Source organism: Cystoisospora suis, assembly GCF_002600585.1.
Source record: "Cystoisospora suis strain Wien I chromosome Unknown contig_5797, whole genome shotgun sequence".
Taxonomy (NCBI): domain Eukaryota; phylum Apicomplexa; class Conoidasida; order Eucoccidiorida; family Sarcocystidae; genus Cystoisospora; species Cystoisospora suis.
This window is the reverse complement of record NW_027158587.1, coordinates 1-19,489: the sequence shown is the minus strand read 5'-3', so window position 1 is coordinate 19,489 and position 19,489 is coordinate 1. Positions and strand designations below refer to the sequence as shown.

Sequence of the window (19,489 nt, the reverse complement as noted above, 5' to 3'; positions counted from 1 at the left end):
TCCGCTCGACGCCGGCGCAATAGCCGCGGCGTCACGGATGGAGACCTCCTCAAGAATAATAGGGTGCAGTACGGTCTCCGCTTCCCAACTAGCAATCTCGCTGCCTTCGTGGTCTTCTAGTTTCACACCTTCCAAACTTAGAGTGAGCTTGTACCCTCCCGAGAGGTGTGCGACCGACTTCGGAAAGGGATTCTCATCGGTCGGGGGTGCGTCTCGGACAACGGCCCTGACGTCGGATAGGAATGTCTTGCCGTCTGGGAGGATAAGAGAAAGAGAGTGAAAATGGATGACTGAGTCAGGATTGAAATAGTAGAGAATTGCCAGCGGTGCACTGCTCATTTTCGTCGTCGTTACTTCGAGGCCCTTGCAGACGTCATCGGAATCGTCGGATGGTGGGCTCCTCTGATTGAGCGAGGACTGGGTTTGTGGCTCTGGTGTTTGGACTGGTGCTGGGGTCACTTGGGCTCCAGCACCCGCAAGCACGCTCTGGCGCTCCTGCTCCGCGCTCTTCCGGATAAGCTCTTTCAGTGCTAAAGAAGCTTCAGCCTCCTGATGCGACCCAGAGTCTCGAGCCTCATTCTCGACAGCTTCCTGCCACTTTTGCTGGGCGTCATTCAGTGGGCCCTTCTGCTCTTGAACCCCCGACTGGTCATCGCGCTGCAGTTTCTCCAGCTCTTCTCGTGTTTTCTGCTGCTGTTTTAGAGTCTCGTCAAGAGAAATCTCAGCCGCTTTGTCCGCGCTCAAGAGCGTTGCGCCCGGTGCAGGTGGATGCTGCCTTTTCTCCTCAACAACTTTAACCTCTGTTACCCTTACTGCCTCGGGTCTTTCCTCCGGTGGCTGACTCATTGTACCATCGTCTTGAGAGGTGTGCAAGAAGGGTGCCTGATGACTCTCTTGAATGCCCTGCTGGCTTCCCCGAAGACGGTTTTCGGGAGTGGGAGAAATCCCTGGAGCCTGAGGAACGGACGGTTGTCCGGTCCGAGAATGAGCGGGACGAACCGGAATCGGGCCTACGCGACTTGCACCAGATGACAAACTCGGCAAGGGAAGTGGCTGCACTCGCTGGGTAGAGAGGGGGAGTGGACGAGCCTGGTAAGCAGCATCTAACGGGACAGTAGATGCTACCAGAAAAGCCCCGAGCACAGCCAACAAGATAGAGCGAGCCATCGTGGGGACTGAACAAAAAATCTCTCTCCTGGGGTTGGAGTACGAAAGAGAACTTTCCAAAGGCAGTTCGCGACTTTTACGAACAAGCCACAGGAGAGAGAATGACAAATGTGAAGTCCAAATGGAGTTTTTCCCAGGGTGTGCAGCCTGGCGAGGGTCGGGTTTGCTCGAGGCCTCGAAAGTGCAGTCCGCGGTCGCCGGTCAGCCTTGCTGTCAGACCCCGGGAGCTAACTGCGAGCTGCTGCCTGCGTATGTTCCGAGCAACACATAGGAGCGGTACACCCCGGAACGTCACTCGGCTTCCATGCAAGGAAGCTTGTCGACTTTCCCGAAGGCCGCTTGGAGCAGGGCTAGTCGCTGGGCTGGGATAGTTGCTGCCTACTCGAGACTGGCACCTCTGTCCCCCCTGGCCGACGAGTATCGTGGAGACTCGGTCATGAAATTCACCTGACGCGCTCCTGATGCCTTGAGAGGCCAGTAGGCATTTCGCTAGGCAGGACCTGTGCCGTGTACGCGTGTGTCTGCGTCCCTGCACTTATCAGAGCAGACGACGGCCGTTGGGTTCCCTCGTCAGCGGGGATGTGACCAGGGGCAAAACACTGCGATTTGCGAAACTCCCGAAGTGAATTGACGACGGGCGGCACGGGGACACACTTGGCCACGCCCAGAAGAGTCATCAGGTGTCGCGGTTCCAGGAAGCCAATGTGATGCGCGTTCTGCGCGTGACAGCACTTGTGCCCGGGCTGTACTGTCCCCGGCTGATCAGGTTTGCCGCGCCGCCGCTGGATTCCACTTCTTGCTGCCCGTGCTACTAGCTGGGTACTGGCCTAACAACTTCCAGTCGTTTGTCCATCTTCTCGTTTCTCACCGTCTCCCTGTGAGGATATCGTAAGTGCGTCCATGGTCACTGGGCAATGCAAAGAAGCGGGGCCGCATGGGCGGGTTCGCTCAACTCACGCGCCAACTAACGGTTTCTCCTTGGCGGCGGGCAGCCTCAACAAGCCGTGGCGGCACTTCTTTCTTGCTGTGCCTTCCTCCTTCCGGCCTCATCCTATAAAAAGTAACAATCAACCAGAGGCGCAGGCTCCGGGAAAACCAACACCCTGGCGCATGTGCGTGGAAACCGCTCTGGACGCATCCCTCAAGGCGAAGACCGCCCCAATGCTTTGGCTGATGGCAAACTTACAGAGCTTAGTTAGAGCAGAAAGGGCTTCTGGCACAGCTTCAGCCCAAGCAAACGTCCCGTCCCCAGCAACTGAATCTATTCGGCAGCGGAGTCGACACCGATCCTGATGGCGACACGAGACCTAGCTGATCGTGCGGGAGTGACAATGAGGTGCCCCCGAGAGTCAGATTGCTTTACCCAGCCAGGTTTCGGTGACACAGTTTCAAGTGAGCTGCACGATGGCGCCACGCTGTGCTGGGGGCGAAAATACGGAGTACGCGCGAAGACGAAGCGCGCGCGAATGCGGTGTGCCAGATCAGTCAGGACAGAGGGAAGCAGAGAAGTTTGGTAGTGCCAGCAAGGCGCGAAGCTTTAGGTTTTACTGTACAGAAGAGCGCCTGCGAACTCTCTTGGGGTGTGACGTTGACGACAAAAAGTATCTGGCGGAGTTCAGCCTGTCAGCTGCTCACCACAATCAGACAGAGAGGGATCCTCCTTCCGGAGTATCGCCCGCACAAAGTCCTCCCTTTCTCGCTGGAGAAAAGGTACACTCGGAAGAGAACTCAGTGATGGTGTTGTCTAGTCGGGACCAAGCAAGCGAAACCGAAGACGACGCGTTCGAGAACCTTTCCGTTGGCCTCGAAGCAGTGGAATTCACCGGTGTGGTGCCAGCATCCGAAGACGACGACAGCTCACTGGCAAGCGGTCTTCTAGAACAGCCTTCGTCTGACGAGGAGGACTACCTTGACCCAGATTACCTCGATGAACAGAGCTTACTGTGTGAAGGACAGCCAAGTGCCGGTTCTCGGAAGCGACAGAAAGCGCATCCAGACTGCGAATTCGAACAGGATCCGCCTTCGAACCCTTCGGGGAGGGAACTCAGCCTCGGTGACTTTCGCGCCGGTACACCCTCTACAGACGGTGCTTCCTCTGGGGACGTCAGAGACTGGATTCTTTCTCACTCTCCTCCGAATTTCTACCCTTCTCCCGGGGCCTTCACGGCGGACAGTCGCGACTTTGTTGGTCATAGGGCTAGGCCCGCTGAAGAAGAGACAAGAAGCAACGGAGACCGCTGCCTCTTTCAGAGCTCCGTCTCTGCCGTTGAGCGCGATAACTTTTTTTCTGTCGAGTTCACAGGTGATGCAGCCGGCCCGTGGCGAACAACGAAAAGAGCACCGTACAGCAGAAGCGGCTTTTGTGGTTCACCACGTCCAAAGCCGACGTCTCATATGTCTGCCACCAGACGGTCTGCGAGTGCCGCCGCGCACCACGGCAGCTGTCTGAAAGCGTTTTACCCCTTTCAGCAGTTCCCGGACGTCTCCTTCGGACGCAGCACTAGACCAAAGAGTCACTCCAGGGGGCTCGATTTTCCTCTTTTTTCTTTGCTTTTCTCTAATGATCTCCAAAAAAGACAGTCTCTGCCCACACGGTGGCCGCCGGCTGTGTTAGATCCTGCTCAGTGGAGGAGTCGCAACCGAGAACCACCAGACGGCAGTCAGAAACCGTGTGAAGAGGAGGAAACTGCAGCAGGCGGTCCGCGAGCCACGGTACCACAAGAGGCGCAGGACGGTGACGTATCCGATAAACTACAGCTAGCAGCTAGAAGACAAGGTGTGAAATCAGGTTCTTGTGTCAGCCCCCATCGGCAATTGGGGAATCAGAAGAGCGCTCGTCAGCAGTCTGAACGAAGTGAACAGGAGAGAATTTTCCGTGGTCGGCAAGACGGGCGATACGCTGTCAGCCGCAGGAAGGGGCAGGAGCCGACTGAAGATACAACGGAAAACGACCGAGTATCGCAGTTTTCACTCCAGCGCGGGGCGACACGAGATAAAGGGGAGGTGGCGCAGAACGGCGCTGAGGGAAGAACGTATGAGCTGTATACACGCCGATGTGCGCTATGCCGGACTGAGTGGATCTGCGGGGCAGAACAGGAGCGAGTCTCTTGTGAGCGCAGTAACGCAGTCGAAGAGAACGATCCGGCAGATATAAAGTCACATGCTGGCTACCGCAAGGGCCGCAGGACCTCTGTTCGCAACATCACAGGGGCAAGTGGTTTCTTCTTTACACCAAAAGCCTGTCCAGCTGGGAACATGAGGCATGTAGAGGGGACATTGCGGAGTGACAAAGGCGGGGCTGCGAGTGCAGCTGCGCTTTGGTCGCAGGTGGGCGGACTCAAGGAAATCGCAGAAGACAGCAGGAGAAGGACGTGCTCGCTACCAGAGAAACAGGAAAGACGGATACTCGTTGGTCTGGAGAACGAAGTTACGACCAGGCGCTTTCTTACAGTACGGCCGCCTGCAGTTGTAGAGCCCCGCTCTGTGATATCACCGCTGCATCAGGGAAACCGCCAGCCTCACTACAAGTCCCGTACCATGGCACCCCGGTTTCGTGAGTATTTGCTCTGTCATAGGGCGAATAACCCAGCTCTTAGGTCAGAGCCCGCTGTCAGAGGGTTAGGCAATCTGAATCACCGTCACGGGCATCACCCATCCGTAGATTCTGCCCCTGACGGTGGCAGCTTCGTGGATGTCGCAGAGAGGCGAGCGTGTCGTCAGCGCACCGCAACTGAAGATGGCACGCTTACCAGCGGGTTCTGGTACAATGTTTTCGCGAACCACGACGAGGATACCGGCAACTATGCTAGAATTGAGACGCCGGACGGCTGGCTCTCTACCCCCTCCACTGACGATGAGAGCACCGGAAGCTGGTTCTCTGTTGGTAAGGATAAACGTGACTTACGTCTCTCTGTTGCACAGCCCCAGTCATTCGCTGACTGGTCCTTCACACTAACGATGAGCCAGCGTCGGGAGACTCCAGACGGAGCAGGTTCTGTTGGTGAAGAGTCCGACCAGAAGGCCTACCAGTCCCATCCTCTCTACGGCCAGTCTCCAAACAAGGAGCAAAATAGCCGGATAGGACGATCAAAGCGGCGCCCTGGTCAACTATTTGCAGCTGCAGTCAGGAGATCACCAAATGCACCATCATGCCGGAATTCAAAAGGAGGCATCGTAGGCGGAGTCCAGGAGCGCTCCAGAAGCACCGACAGCATGACAGAGGACGGGAAAACAGCAGAACTGCGAAGGCAGGCTCGGCGAGCAAAGGAATCTGAAGTGGAGCAAAAGCGGACGCACGAGAAGCATGACTTGTGGCAGCGGAAATCGATAACGGACACAGTGCGGACTGCAAGTGTGGAAACCGAGGAGACATGCGGAGTGCCAAGGGACGACACGGCAAGCTACAATCAAAAGCTGACAAAGAAGGGAACGGAGGTCGTAGTATTTTGTGCTCCGATGAGCCGAAACCAGCTCTCCGATACCACCACAGGTCACAGTTTCTCCGGGAAAAAGGGAGCTTTCTGTCCCGCAGCACCGAGCCGGGTCATTTCATATCTAGGTTCGCCACTGGTCAGCAAGACTTCTTCAAGAGACAGGTGGCTTCTGCTGGAGGCTAAGACGGAAATCGGGGAACGGAGGGCCTCCCAGCTAACCGGCTGTCTCCTGCGGGATGAAGACACCGGCAAGGCGGGAGGAAGAGAAGGGCAGAATGTAGGTTGCTGTGAAGGTGCAAGAACGCGGATACTCGCGACTCTGTACCGGGGACGGGAAAGACAAAGCGAGGCTGCTGACCTGACGTGTGGTGGTGGTCCCCCAGAGATCGCACCGTCTGGATGTGTTAGGTCAGAGACCGGACTACAGTGCATTGGGAAATCGGGACACCTGAGGGAAAGCACGGAAGAGGGAGGCCCACAAACTCGAGCGGCGAAGGAGATCGAGCATGACGACCGGGGAGACATGAGAGGACCGAAGAGATCCGGGTTCCCGTGCCTCTCTGAGCGCCTTCTTGTGCCCATCCGTGGCCGCCAACAGACGTCCCTAGCAGAAAGAGGGCGAGAGGGAGTTTTCGAGCGCGGAGCCGAGGCATATGTTGGAAGCGAAAGCAGACCAGCGAAGAGGCTTCAAGAACAGCTGGCGAGAAAAACTGGAGTGCAGGTCGTTACGGGTTGTGAGAAGAAAGGCCAACTGGCGAACTCATTACACAGTCCGGATGAACGGATTGAGTCTAGTTCGTCACCGGGCGGACGAATGGTGCAGCTCCGACAGCACAGGAAGAAAGGGGAGGGTGCAGTCGTTTCAGAGAGCCAAGGAAGGGAGGAAGGACCGCCGTGCCTGCTGGGATGCAAGAATGAAGCATGGGATCGTGAGCGAAAGACTCATGCGCAGAAGGGGACCAGAGACCATGTCAATCCGCAACACGAGGCACAGCGCACGCACGCCCAAGAAGGGGAAGGGCTCAAGCAGCGCAGGACACTACAACAGAAACTGCTGAGAGAAGTTACGGCAGCGCAGGCCAGTTGCTCGGAAGCCCCCTTGAAATGGAGACAGCCGGAACAGGAAAAGAATGTGACTCATTCGGTGAAGAACACGACGTACATCCACAGCGAGAAGCACCCGCGTCATACAATACAAAAGAAGAGGGAGAAGGCACTGAAGAAAATCACACCGGACCACGTAGAGAACCGAGCCGAGAAGGAAAAGGAACTTCACAGACCAGGAGAGACCGGGACCCACTGGCGCGCCGAGGGCGAAAACCCAGGAGTCGAAAGCTCAGCAAATGAACACGAGGCGTTTGAACAGTTCTCCAGTCCTAGCTCCGCTGGACTGGTGGGATCGGCTAGACCTTTGGCGAAAGGTGGAATGGCGGTCTCTCAGACCCGAGGACACCTGGACGCTACTTGCAGACGAAAGAGATATGCTCGGCGACGTCAAGGAACTGCGTTCCAAAGCCGCGGGATTCACAGCTGTGTAGGAACAGAAAGCACTGAGGACTGTCAGCCGGTTATGCCTCCATCTTCTCTTGCCCGCTCCGGAATCTTCCGGCGAATTAGCCGGACGTCCTTTCGTGCTTCGCGAAGAGATCCGGTAGTGACTGGCATCATGGCCACATCGGTACCAGAAGGGCTGACGAGCGGGAAAGGTACGGGTGCGTGGCTTAGTGTCTGGCACTGGACTGTCTGGTCAGCCATGATTGTGCTGCAGTGGTCATGGTGGCGGGTCAACGCAGTGTCGATCTGAAACTGGTGCCCGAGCAGACTGGTAGAAATAAACTGCACGCTTTTCTGGATGTGGTCCTGCGGGCTGAGTGTGTGTGCAACCACCTGTGCCGTTAGAGAGGTTCACAGTGTTGCAGAGCTTCTGTACCTTTCATCGGAATCCCGCCGGCCTTGTCAGATGTCTTCGAACAGGTGAAGTGGCTCTGGTAACTCCGTGATGCGGCAGCATGCTCCTCTTCTGGCTCAACTGCGACTGCCTTTCTTAGTCAGGCTGCTGCACTGCATCCCAAAGCGGGTCGGGACAGAACGTGTTGATCTTCGTCCCTGGTTGTGTCCCTGTACACGGCTGTGAATACCCCTGTGCATCGTGGGTTCCTTCTGGCTCACGGTCCGCACGTCAAAGAACTCCCCACGCCTTTCGCGTGCTGGACGACGTATTGGCATCCACTGGCTGATGTCGATCACATCACCCGTGTCTCGACGGCGACCTTTTACTCCAGGCTTCCCGTGGACGGTAGTACCTATTGGGGAAAGCACCGGCGCCCCTACTCAGGCATCAGACTGTTGCAGGTGTCGTCTGCATCTCGAAAACGAGTATCTCTTAGCTGCCCCGCCGTACACAGTAACCGCTCCGCCCGTCAAAAAGAGGATAAACAAAACCTCGAGACGTACGGACGGAGGCACGGGCACTCCCCATCTGTAGCGACAGAACTCGGTGCAGCAGCTGTACCGACTGTGCGGGGGAACGCAGAGACTCCGCTGCTGCTGGGCAGGGCCTGGGTGCCAGCAGCCTCCGCTGTGGTTCGTACCTTTGTTAGTGGCCTTTTCTGGATCCGCACGTCTGCCACGAACAACAGACAGGCGTCTGCTGGCTACCGAGGAATGGTCCCGGCTGCGGGCCTCACCAGCTCGTGCCGCTAGAGGTCGCCGATGTACTTGCACAGGAAACGGCCGAAGAACCTAGCCTCGGAGATGACCGGACTACGTCAATACTAGAATCCCTCAACTCTGTCGGCACTTCCCTAGTAGTAACTAACGCACCTAAGAAAGCTGCACGTGTGCTCCTCACACCGAAGAAACAACTGCGGTGTATCACAACAATGCAGAAACACCGTCACCAGCTCTGGGGTGCGACTGCTACAACGGCCCCAAACGAGACCGACACCAGCGGAAGCGCAGATCAGGTTGGGCTTAGACTCCTTACTGTCCCGTGGTGCTTCAGAACACGGGGTGACCCCGCGAGCGCAGTCAGAAAACCAAAAGCGGATCGTTCCGTGAGGTTGCGCTACTTATACTTGATCCAACTCAAAGCCTGTTGAACGCCCGACTGATGGCCCTTCAAGGTACCGGTCACTAGAAAACAGTCAGATGTGATGCAACGGAAGCAGTCGGTATTCAGAAAGAAAACATTCTGCAATTCTTGTGTCAGCAGGATATGCGGACAACGTACACCACACGGCTGTGATGTCATTCCACGGTGGTACCAGATCAGACGCAGTCCGAGTGGTTTTTGCCGGTGTGCCACCAGTAGCTGAGCTCAGATTCCGCTTAGGTATTCAGGAGTGGAAACGAACGCAGGAGACAGGGCCGGGAGACAGCTCGGGAATAGGGGCGGACAAAGGCATTGTAGCCAGCAGGTGCCCAGTTTTCAACCGGAGAAACCAGAGTGAATTCTCGAATTCCCGTGGGCAGATCTTCCGCTTGCCTATGAGGCCAGGAGGGCATCCAGGAGACTGTGGAGCCGGTCCATCTGTCGAATCTGGTTGAGCTCGAATGCGATTTTCTGCACACAGAGAGATGGAAAAACGCCGAGACCACACACACGAGAGCTTTTTGCGGCGACTCGGGTAATAACTACCGCCGCTTTCTTGCCTGGACAATACGTTCTCTCAACAGCGGGAACGTGCACACTGCAGGCATCTTCTCAGTTAGTCAAACTGCATCGATGAACCCCCACTCTCTTCGAAAAGAGAGATCCCTTGCTTGCACAGACTGAGACGTCCGTGCCGAACTTCCACCAGAGCCGCCGCTCCAGACAGGTCAGTGCAAGCGTTGTCACACTCTCACGGAGTGGTATGCCTTCGCATTCTGTACAAAGCACTGGAAAAGGCACGCTAGAGTTCGACAGTTGCTGTGTTCTACGCTCTTGCCTCACCTGGCAAATCCGCTTCACCAATTCCATAACTTCTTTATCGTTACCCTGAAGAACGATCCAACCTTCGCATTCGTGCAAAAGCGCCAGAGTCATCTCTGAGACAAGGCGCGTGTAAGTGCCGTTTTTGAAGGCGATATTCTTCGAGATAAACTGCAGCAAGGGCAGAAGAGATGCGCTGTCTCGGCCACGCATGGCGACCTCCAAGCCACCCCGCTGTAGCAGCTCTGCCACCAAAGCAACGACATGTTGTGTCCTGAGAAGATAAGACAGAAGACGGCCCTATCAGAGCAACCTGTTCTAGAAAAGCCTCTTCATCCGTCACGTGCTGCCCGCGATGCGTGTAGCCCGGCATGGCTTTCATCACTGCACGACAGGCGGTCCCCGATCTTGAGAACACGAGATCGAACCAGGTATTCTTTTTCGAACAACCACACCCCCACACTAGTCTCGATCCGTGACCACCACCAGCGGGAGCATGAAGGGTTTTATGAAACGACACGAGAACCAAAGAACTTCCTTTCACTCCAGTGAAACTTGGCCGCGCTGGCCAACTCAGTATTACGAGAGCGCAGACCAACAGAAAGCCCCTACAGAGTGGGCCGCCCACAGCAGCCCACCGGGCTGTCATGTCGCCTTGAGGGTATGTCGCAGTACATGCGATGTTCGTGTGCGCGACATATCAATAGACTTCGCTAGCAACATCGCTGTCCGAAGCGTGGAAGGGAGGCTCACGACATGGTAAGTGAAACGTCCAACGCCGCCTGATACTGGAAGCTCCGCAGCAGGCGGTCCAGTCTGTTCAGTCGCTTCGCCTGTACGGTATCGACCTGAGAAAGAAAGACCGCGGCAACTTCGTCACACGGAGGTGTAGCCATGCCTTCGGGAAACGATACTGAAAAAAGTGTACAGCCGAACTGCACGCGTGAAGCGTCCCACCTCAGTCGCTAGCCTTGAGACTACTCCGCATCCGGACTCACCCAACGTGCCCGCCCTCTGCGCTTTTGCATGACTCTTCACCTTTGGCAATCCTGTCCCCACAGGCTCGACACGCCTGCTGGCTTCTCAATCACTCCGTCCACCTGCAAGACTAAGAGCGAATGCGCCGGGAGTATCACCCACCACACGCCAGACGGCCAACCTCAGGCTCCCCGCGCTACGAAAGAACTGACGATAACCGAAGGTTATTGCGCAAAAGCAGAGCCACGGCGACAGCCGCCCTTGCTTGCTCCCACTCACCACAATGTCAGCCGGCAAAGGTAGCGCCGTCCGTCCTCTGGTGAAGTAATGTGCTTGATGGGCTCGCATCTTCAAGAGCAATCTTCTTCTTTTTCTCGCTCCCTGAAAACTGGGGACAATTCTGATATCCCCCCCTCCCCACATCTGTGAGAAGGAGGCCGCCTCGTCTCCCCCGGCATTACTTCTCTGCCGAAGGGTCCAAGATCCATCAGCCATGCCGACAAAAAACGTCGCGGCATGGCGCCCCCTTGCCATCCGGGAAGGCATCGGCTGAGGAAGCGTGTGCGAGGGAGCGAGCGCGAAATCGAAGGCCAGCACGTCAGAGTCGAACACAAATGTGTGACGAACTTGAAGACTCTGACGGGAAAAAAAACGCAATAGATCCGCCCTGGAAACGTTGGGCCGTTAGAGGAATGGGTGAGTCGCGTGTAACACCTGTAGCAGCTGAAAGCAGCTAATGATCGCGAAACTGAGCACTCCCGAATGAGGGGCCCATCACGAGTGGCTGACCCACTAACTGCCGGCGGACAAGACAGACTCCAAATCCCTGAAGCATCTTACAGGGAAGCAAATATACAGATTCAACGGCATTGGACTTACGCTCAAAGACGTTAGCTTGACAGTAGCATCAAGAGACGCTGTCGCCACAACAAGACCTTGCCGGAGTTCCTCTCGTTCACGTATCAGTTCCTCATCTTCTCCGTCATCGTCTTCACCCTCATCGTCCTCTCTTTCATCTTCAGTTTCTCCCTCTTGCTTATCCAGGTCATCCGACACGTCAGACGAAGCCTCCCGTTTCCTCTGCCGTGTGCGACCGCGCAGGAGAGGCGCGGCAGCTGCTGCTACGGGTCCAGGGATGGCCTGCGCACCGGTCACAGTTTTCACGTGACTGGAGAGAGAACATACGGGAATAGCGGGCCGACGGGCATCCCAGAGCTTCACCTGAACCGACCAAGTAAAAGAGCATCACACAGCGGCCTTGCTGTACAGAGCACAGTAAGGCAGAAAAATACCTGTGCCAGCAAAAGCGTTACGCCACGTTGCTACACTTACAAATTCTTCCTGAGTGCAAAAAGGGAGAGTAAATTGCTTCAGTGTTCCAGAAAGTCCTGTCAAGCCGAAAAATGTCCCAGCGATCGGTAAGGAGCACCTCACCCAGTTTCGCTTGACAAAGCGTGTCGGGGCCGCACTCTCAGTTACACCCAGACTGCACAAGTATACTTAAGACCTTCGCTCATCCACACACTAGCACAGGCCGCAGCCAGCCGAGGATACCATGTGCCGCCTCCGACTTCACCTGCGGTGTACGCACGTGCTCTGTAATGGATCAGAATGGCGCGGGGCTGGTCTCGCCGAAATCACAGTCAGCAGCGACTAGTGTGCGTTCCCTGCAGCTGTGCCCCGCGCGTGTGCGGTGTCCTCGCCTTAGTCGTGCTGAGCTGATCGGAGGCTCGCAGCTATGACGTATACAACCGCCGAAGAGAAAAAGCAGCTTCACTCCCAGCTACGTCTGTAAACGGACGCTGACAGCCCCTCCTAGGCCACGAGTTCGTACAAGAGGAAAACCAAAGAAGCGTAAGTCTGTGCGTCAACAGATATATACAGGAGCTATGTCGAACATGCAAGTAATCCCTGGAAATGACCCACAGAAGAGTACTCACCATGGGGCCGGCACAGGAGAGAACCATGTGCGCGTGCGGGACACAGTTGACAAAACGCACGAACTCGACCGGTTTATCGTGCTCGAAAGTTAAGCAACTTTTCTGTTATCAAGCGTACACACAACCAGTGAACACACTCTAGCAGTCACCTGAGGAATCCAACACCACAGCGTGCAGACCCTCAAACAGGTTATCACCTACAGTCACGCAGGTATCCACCTACGTTCGCGCAGTGTGAGGATAAGCTCGTTACAAGATACAACGACAAGGAAACGGCGAGGGAAACCCACTGATACGAGGTTAGCAACTGGGCAGCCCAACAGATGCGGCGTCCCGGTGACACCCTCGATCCGTGGGCAGCCCGATTGGTATACGATGAGAGAACCGGGGAACAATGAGTGCGCGAGCGTCTCCAAGACTCGATGGTGAGGCCCTGGGATGGCAGAACGTTACTCCAGATCTCCCGACACTCGCAACTCTACGGCGAACAAACAGGACCGGGACTGTCGCGAAAGCGATGACTTTCTAGCGTGGAAGAAACAAGGTGCAGACATGACTGTGCTCGTGCCTCGTGTCCTTAGTTGACCAGAGACAGCGGAGGTTGTAGTTCGTAAGACTAAAAACAGTCGACTCAGGTAAGACGCAGAAGGTGTGGAAATGCGAAGCTAGACGGACGTTTGATGGAGACCACAAGACGAACTGCAGCTGTGCGGCTAAGTATCCGAAGCAGCGTGACAATTCTGTGTAGGCCATGCGCTTCCTGGAAAACTGCTGCCAGAAATACCAGTGACCTCGCCTCTAAACTGAACACATTTGTTGGCGCTCGAAACACGGGACGCGTGTGCCGAGGTAACGCCGCCGATCTCGACGCGAAGGACCGACTACACGTAAACGAGCAAGTACGAAGGAGAAATACCTGCGGAGAACGCAAATCCCACAGTCTTGCTGTGCAGTCGTAGCTGCCCGTGAGACACACGCTGCTGAACGCAACCCCAGTAAGAGCGGAGGCGCTCTCCGCTTCCCCTGTTATCGGGTTCAGATCTCCAGACGAGCAGAGAGGTCCCCGTGGTACGTCCAAACTGCGGACAGAGTCTTCATGACCCTTCAATACCTCCAGGCACTCCCCGCCGCTCAGCTCCCACAGCCGGATCGTCTGGATAAGGGTAGACCACGAAAAACATGCAGAAGGCAAAAACAAGTCCACCTTCTTGTTAGGGAAAAGAGGAAGACCTCGTGCACTTGCTTCGGGGGAGTTGGCAGGAGGTTTCCACGCCACAGGAATGCTGTCCTCCTGACGGCCTCCAACACACTCCCACACAGTTTCGAGATTTGTCGGTGTGCACCTATAGATAAGTCAGGGAGTTTGATGGAGCCGCAAACTTGGCTCCCACAAAACCCGGTGCCGAGCTCTTGCCTGGTACAAAGGCGTAGGCGTCCGCCCTACGACGTCAGGGCAGGGCTGACACGCCCTGTCCAGCGGCAACGCTCGCAGGGTTCCGCCTTGCAATCTCTCCTTGAACCGGACGCAGCCGGTCTACCGTCCGAGATAGGAACTCGTCAGTAGCGACGACCATAGAGCGGTTTGAGGGACGCTCAGCTCAAGATTGGGGGGCAACTCACCGTGTCATCGCCACTCGAAAGGACCCGGGTTTTATCGACTGAGAAACAGCAGCTGCGCACTGGGCTGCGAAGTCCGAGATGACATCAAAAAGTTAACAGGAGATTCGAGGGCGGCAAAAGCACGAGGACGCACTAAGGCATCAACGGTCCCCGTGACGGGCTCGCAGCTCATCAACCCCAGAAACGAACGTCGGTCTTCTTGCATTTCGATCCGACTCGCAGAATTCAGACCCACTCAATAGCAGAAGTCAAGCGCCTGCAAGCCTGACTCCTCAAACCGCCGCTGTTCCACGGAGGCTTCCGGCTCAAGAAAAGAAACTACCTACCAAAGCACTGATGGGTCAGCAAAGAAAAAGAAGGCTGTTCTGGTGCCCACACTGGTCATCGCGGAGGCTTAATGCACACTGCTCGTAGCACGAGAATGCTGACCGCGTGCCGCGCGCATGACTACAATCTTCTAGTGTACGGTCCAGAGACATGCTACACAGGAGGAATCTCTACAGGCTGCCGTCTGGAGAAATCCCCGGCCAACAGCCCTCACGTCTGCAGTCCGCCAGCTGTGGCACAAGTGAACACTTCTACGTGCGTTTTCCTTGGAAATAGCTCCCATTCTGGCAGAAACATGGACTGCAGGCTAGAAGAATCAAGACTCACCCCGTATGACCTTTGAACCGACGCAGGAGGTCTCGTGTCTCTGTCTGGACAACCTGGACTAAGCCGCTGTCGTCAGCCACCGAAAACAACTTCCCATCTGCCAGGGGATCACAACCGCACAAAAGAAAACATCCAGAGCACAGCGCTTTGCAAGGAGCCGGCGGGTGAATAAGTGAGCTTGCACATAAGAAGTCGCTCAGGAAACTCCAGTAGTTTCTCCCTCTCGCTTTCCAATCACCCGCCTTTGACTGTGCGGATGTCTGGGGCACGCATGCCGCTCCCTGTTACTACAAGCATGGCTGGAGACTCTGAAGCGATTCAGGCTAGACCCTTTGCAAAAGAAGGGACGCCTCAGAAGTGTGGTCCAAATTCCCAATGCGGCCGCGGGTAGCCAGTTTGCGTTCTACATGCGCGCTGCGTACACACGCCAGTTTCACCGACGTACGGTGTGAGACAACACTATCTGGACAAAGCGGTAGACATGCCCTCTTCCTCTGGCTTGCCTATCTATAAGTAGCCTAGCAAGGAAGCGGTTGCAGGTCACGAGAAAAAAAGGCGGTACACCTTCTTTAGGCCGGCGCGCACAACGCCCCCTGATTGTGTCGCCACCCCGAGCCCGACGGTAGGGTACACCAGTGAGTATGGCTGAAGGTCTCAGCAACGCACTGGATCTGACACCAGCTAGAACCAGACAATCGGCAGTATAACAACAGCAGACACTGAGCTAGCACGATGTGATTTCCGCTCACAAGGGGATTGCACCACTTCTGCTCCTGCAAAAGGCAAAGAGCCCGAGTCCGAGGTGCCGCTTTTCATTCTCGGAGATATTTTTTCCAGTGCACGTGTGGATGCAGGTGTGCACACAGGGAATCGCACCCTAGAACGCTGCGCAGTTTCGTATATTAAGACTCCGATCGGCGTGGCAACAGGATTTTGTCGACGCAAAACTAACATCCTCCGAAAAACCCTTGAACCACCTACATCAGGAAAGAACCAACTTTCAGCTTCCTTATCATACAGCGGAGGCCGCCCGGTACGGCTAAGTCTGGAATCGGCCGGCTGGTAAAGCACTTAGGTGGGAGACAAACTGACCTGAGCGACAAGAGACGCATCTCACGTAATCTTTGATAGCGCTGTAGTGCGCAACAATTTCCCCTTTCTCTAAGTCCAAAAAATGCACCCGAGTCCCAGCGGCCATCAGACACATGCGAGAAATCTCTGCTCGGGCCAGCTTCTCTTCGTCTGGATCTTCACCTCCCCGTGCCGCTGCGAGCGCAGCCCGTACCGTTCCCGCTGCCTCTGCTGCTCGTTTGTTCTCTCCTTTTCGCTTCTTCACCCCGCCGCGTGTCGCCACCTGCGGCGCTCGAGATACTGGCGAGCGAGTCGAAATAAAAGCGCACGAGACAACACCGCCATTTTCCCTTCCACAAGCAAGCGTCTTAAACAGTCGCTGAGTGCGAGAGCCACGAGCGCCGAAGGGGGCAGAAAAACGTGCAGGATGGAGAAGGGAAGAAGGCTCCGCTTGGGAAAGCGAGAGAGGACGATATGCCGAAGTCGCAGTGAGCGCGCTCGCGTGGCAAAGAGTGGCTGAGCGGAGGTTCGACATGATCGCTGCTCAGGGACCTAGAGAGTATTCCACCGAGGTACCGAGGTAACGAAGACGAAACAGTTCCCGAGGGCGATCGGGAAAAGACAGTGTCAGAAAACCCACGAGCAAGGAGCGAGGAAACGAAAAGGGCTGCAGGAAGGTCCCTCGGGCTAACACCGAGCCTAGTGGAAGAGGCAACCGTCAAGGGGTTTGCACCTCAGACGAATGAGACACGAAAGAGAATCCTGGGGGGGAAACGAGGCGGAAGCAGCCTCAAAGCGAAAGCTCAGAGAAGATTTCGCAAGAAGAGGGTGTCAGCAACATGCGCAGGCGCCGACTGAAGCACCGCATGTGGCCAATCTTCGGAAAACATGTCAAGGCAGCGTTGCGGGAGCATTCGTGGACAGCTGAGGTGGGAGTCACCTGGAAGCAGTAGACGATGCTGAGGTTCGCAGGCTGCAGTCTGAAGAGATACTTCATCTCATCCCCATACACGCCGGAGACGTACGGCCGACGCAGCTCGAGAGACTCAGATTCCCTACCAGTCTGCATCACAGGCTCCGAACCGGGGTGATATAAGACCTGTCAAGCCATCTCCGACTTGCCCGTTCACATACGAAGTGCCGCGACTGACACCACCATCTTCACAGACGACATACCTGCACTCAACAAAGGACTTTCAGACCATCATTTGCTGTGAGGAAGACCGGAGCCGCGGACACGCAACCACATCGCCGACAAAGGTCTGTAAGACACCACCGGACGCAGGTGACGGGAATACGACCCGAGTGTGGATGAAGCGAAAAAGAAATACTACAGATGACAGAATAAGACCGCAAGCACCTCGAGACTGCAGTTCGGAGAACGCGATTCTATATGTGGGGCAGTCCGGAAGCGAGGAGGCGAAGAAAAAAATTAGACACACTACAGAGACGCAAGAGGACGTCTGCCGACAAGAGGAGGACCAAGTACAACACTCGAGAAAGAAGAAAACAGGTGTTTGGCTTGCGACCATTCACTGCATGCCAGACAAACGCGTTGCGTGAGAGGAGAAGGAAACGGCGAGAGACCGCCGGCGGTCCGCCGGTTTGCTGCTCATGTAGAATTAACTGCAGACAGGAAAAGGTAGGGTTTCATCACAAACACGCTGCTTCGCCCTAATTTTCATGAACACGAGTTCGCGGGCCTCTAAAGCGTTTTTTTACGCGTCGATTGCTCCCACACAACCACCAGGGCCCGGCGATCCACTCGCGGCGGGACAATGGGTGCCCGTTTGCTCGCTCCCGTGTTGAGAGGAGTTGCAACGCTGTCTCTACCGGGCGAGGAGGTCGCTAGTAACCCGTTTCCATGCACTCGGTTGACACTCGAACTTGCGGAGCCGTTCTCGAAGCTACCGCGGCACGCCAGGTCCACCTGTCACATCATGCCAGAAACGGTCGCTTTGCGGTCGTACTAGGAGGGGTGTCGAGCCGGAGCTTCTACCGTGTTGCTCGTTGATTCTCTCCGCTTCGCCGTGCACCGCGAGGGCCATAGGGCTCGGTCGAAGCGAACCCGACTAAGCGAGCTTCGTCGGATCTCGGCGGTGTGGCAGTTGACCTCCCGTTTACTGGGCCGACGTGTCCGAGGAGAGTAACCCGCTGCACAGATTAAACTTGACCAACGCTAACCACTTGAGGGTAAAATATTCTATTCCTCTGAAAGTCGGGACTACTTCCCACAGTACTCTATCAATACTAACCAGCAGGTGCAATCCCGATTGTGCGGCGTCGACCCGCAGTCGGGAGAGTCGATCCGCAACAATCGAAATAACTTAATTATTAAATTCACAAAAGCGCGCAATGGACTAAGTTCACACACCAGCTTCGGGGTAACAAACGAACTCAAAGCCGTTACAACAATGTCCGCCCCCTTCCGAAGGACGTGAACTCCACACTAACTGAACTTGCAGGACACCTCCGGCGATCCGCCGTGCAACTCGTGCGGGTGCGGTTGGAGTTGTACGGAGAACCCGGGGCATTCCCTGATCTGAGATTGGTGATCTAGTGCACTTAGAATATTCGCAATTACGCTTTCGCTTCAAGCTCCTGTCGCGCACTCTATTACAAAGCGACAACTGAATCAGTTAAGCTAGAGGACGGGCGTCGCTAAGTCTCGGTCGCTAGGAAAACATTAGAAGCTACTTAGTGAATAGTCTATTGTCTGGGCACTCGCCCTGACAATACTGCATCCGACCGCCATGGCGTCTGTTCACCCGTCTCCATCGTATCTTCCATTGACGAGTTTCGTATCCATATCGCCACACCAGTCGTATCACGCACTGGAGCTCGCGGCGGTGCCACTGTCCTTTCTTCGAAGACAGCAACTGTTCCTCCGACGATTTTCGACCTTACCGAATGGCGGTGCTGGCCATGCTCATCGTGTGGCGGTTAGCCAGAAGGTCGCTGGTTCGTCGCCAGCCGGTAGCGCCAACTGCACGATCTAGCTTAAGCCGTTCACCGGATCCATGAAGGACTTCAGTTATTATCCTAGAAGAGGAAAAAAGAATAAAAGGAAAGAAGGCGATCCCAAAGCAACTGATTCAGCGGACACACTAGAACCTCGTGACAACACCCGAGACACCTTGGGCGCTGAAAGCGAACACATTAGAGTCTCGCCACGACGCTAGATACCTAGGGCTCTGAAGGTGTTTCACCGTCTGCTGAAAAGGGACCGGCCAAAGAAGTGGTGACAGGATTTGGTTTCAGCTCTACGGCGAAGCTGGGTTTTATTTTTTCCGAAAGAAGCCAGAAAAAGATGAAAGAAAAGAGCTCTTTTCCGAGACTGGCTGCCTGACAACCTGACAGCGCGATGGTTGGCCACATGTGTCAGGATTTTACAATCCTGCCCCGATCGTCATCGAATANNTTACAATCCTGCCTCGATCGTCAGCAAATATTGCCCTATTTTTAAGAATGACGATCGCTGTGAGAACGCACCGATGGCAGAGCGACCAGATCATGCCGAGATAAGGAAACCAAGCGGCAATTTACGGCTTAATTGGACCGGAACAGGAAGCTAAGAAGACGGATGGAGTAATCGAAGCCAGAACACGATGATCTAAAGACCCCAGAACGATTGGCGAAGCAAAGCGATCCATAGATCACTTCGGGACCGCACGGTTCAAGAACGTATTTAAAGGAACTAACCCCCAAGA

General features: G+C 55.5%; 3 protein-coding genes across 3 annotated transcripts; all 3 read right to left on the bottom strand.

Annotated features, from left to right (window-relative positions):
* Nucleotides 1-3: 3 nt before the first annotated feature.
* On the bottom strand, nucleotides 4-2,218 carry CSUI_009588 (uncharacterized protein; the record flags this gene model as incomplete). Its single annotated transcript, XM_068069701.1, has 3 exons — nucleotides 2,125-2,218; nucleotides 1,615-1,949; nucleotides 4-1,018 (listed from the first exon to the last, which is right to left on the bottom strand). Coding segments are annotated over exons 1-3 (1,443 nt in total), but the record flags the coding sequence as incomplete, so codon positions are not given.
* Nucleotides 1,087-1,585, bottom strand: CSUI_009589 (uncharacterized protein; the record flags this gene model as incomplete). The annotated part of the gene is made up of 1 exon (XM_068069702.1): nucleotides 1,087-1,585. A coding segment is annotated over one exon (342 nt), but the record flags the coding sequence as incomplete, so codon positions are not given.
* Nucleotides 2,219-4,388: 2,170 nt separating the features above from the next.
* Nucleotides 4,389-17,716, bottom strand: CSUI_009587 (wd g-beta repeat-containing protein). Its single transcript, XM_068069700.1, has 13 exons — nucleotides 15,801-17,716; nucleotides 14,709-14,805; nucleotides 14,055-14,118; nucleotides 13,351-13,587; nucleotides 12,431-12,536; nucleotides 11,827-11,882; nucleotides 11,374-11,715; nucleotides 10,774-11,130; nucleotides 10,270-10,364; nucleotides 9,538-9,790; nucleotides 8,192-9,165; nucleotides 7,531-7,903; nucleotides 4,389-5,437 (listed from the first exon to the last, which is right to left on the bottom strand). Exons 1-11 carry the CDS (start codon nucleotides 16,312-16,314, stop codon nucleotides 9,088-9,090), a joined length of 2,199 nt encoding a protein of 732 aa, XP_067918322.1. The 5' UTR covers nucleotides 16,315-17,716; the 3' UTR covers nucleotides 4,389-5,437; nucleotides 7,531-7,903; nucleotides 8,192-9,087.
* Between the last annotated feature and the right edge of the window lie 1,773 nt (nucleotides 17,717-19,489).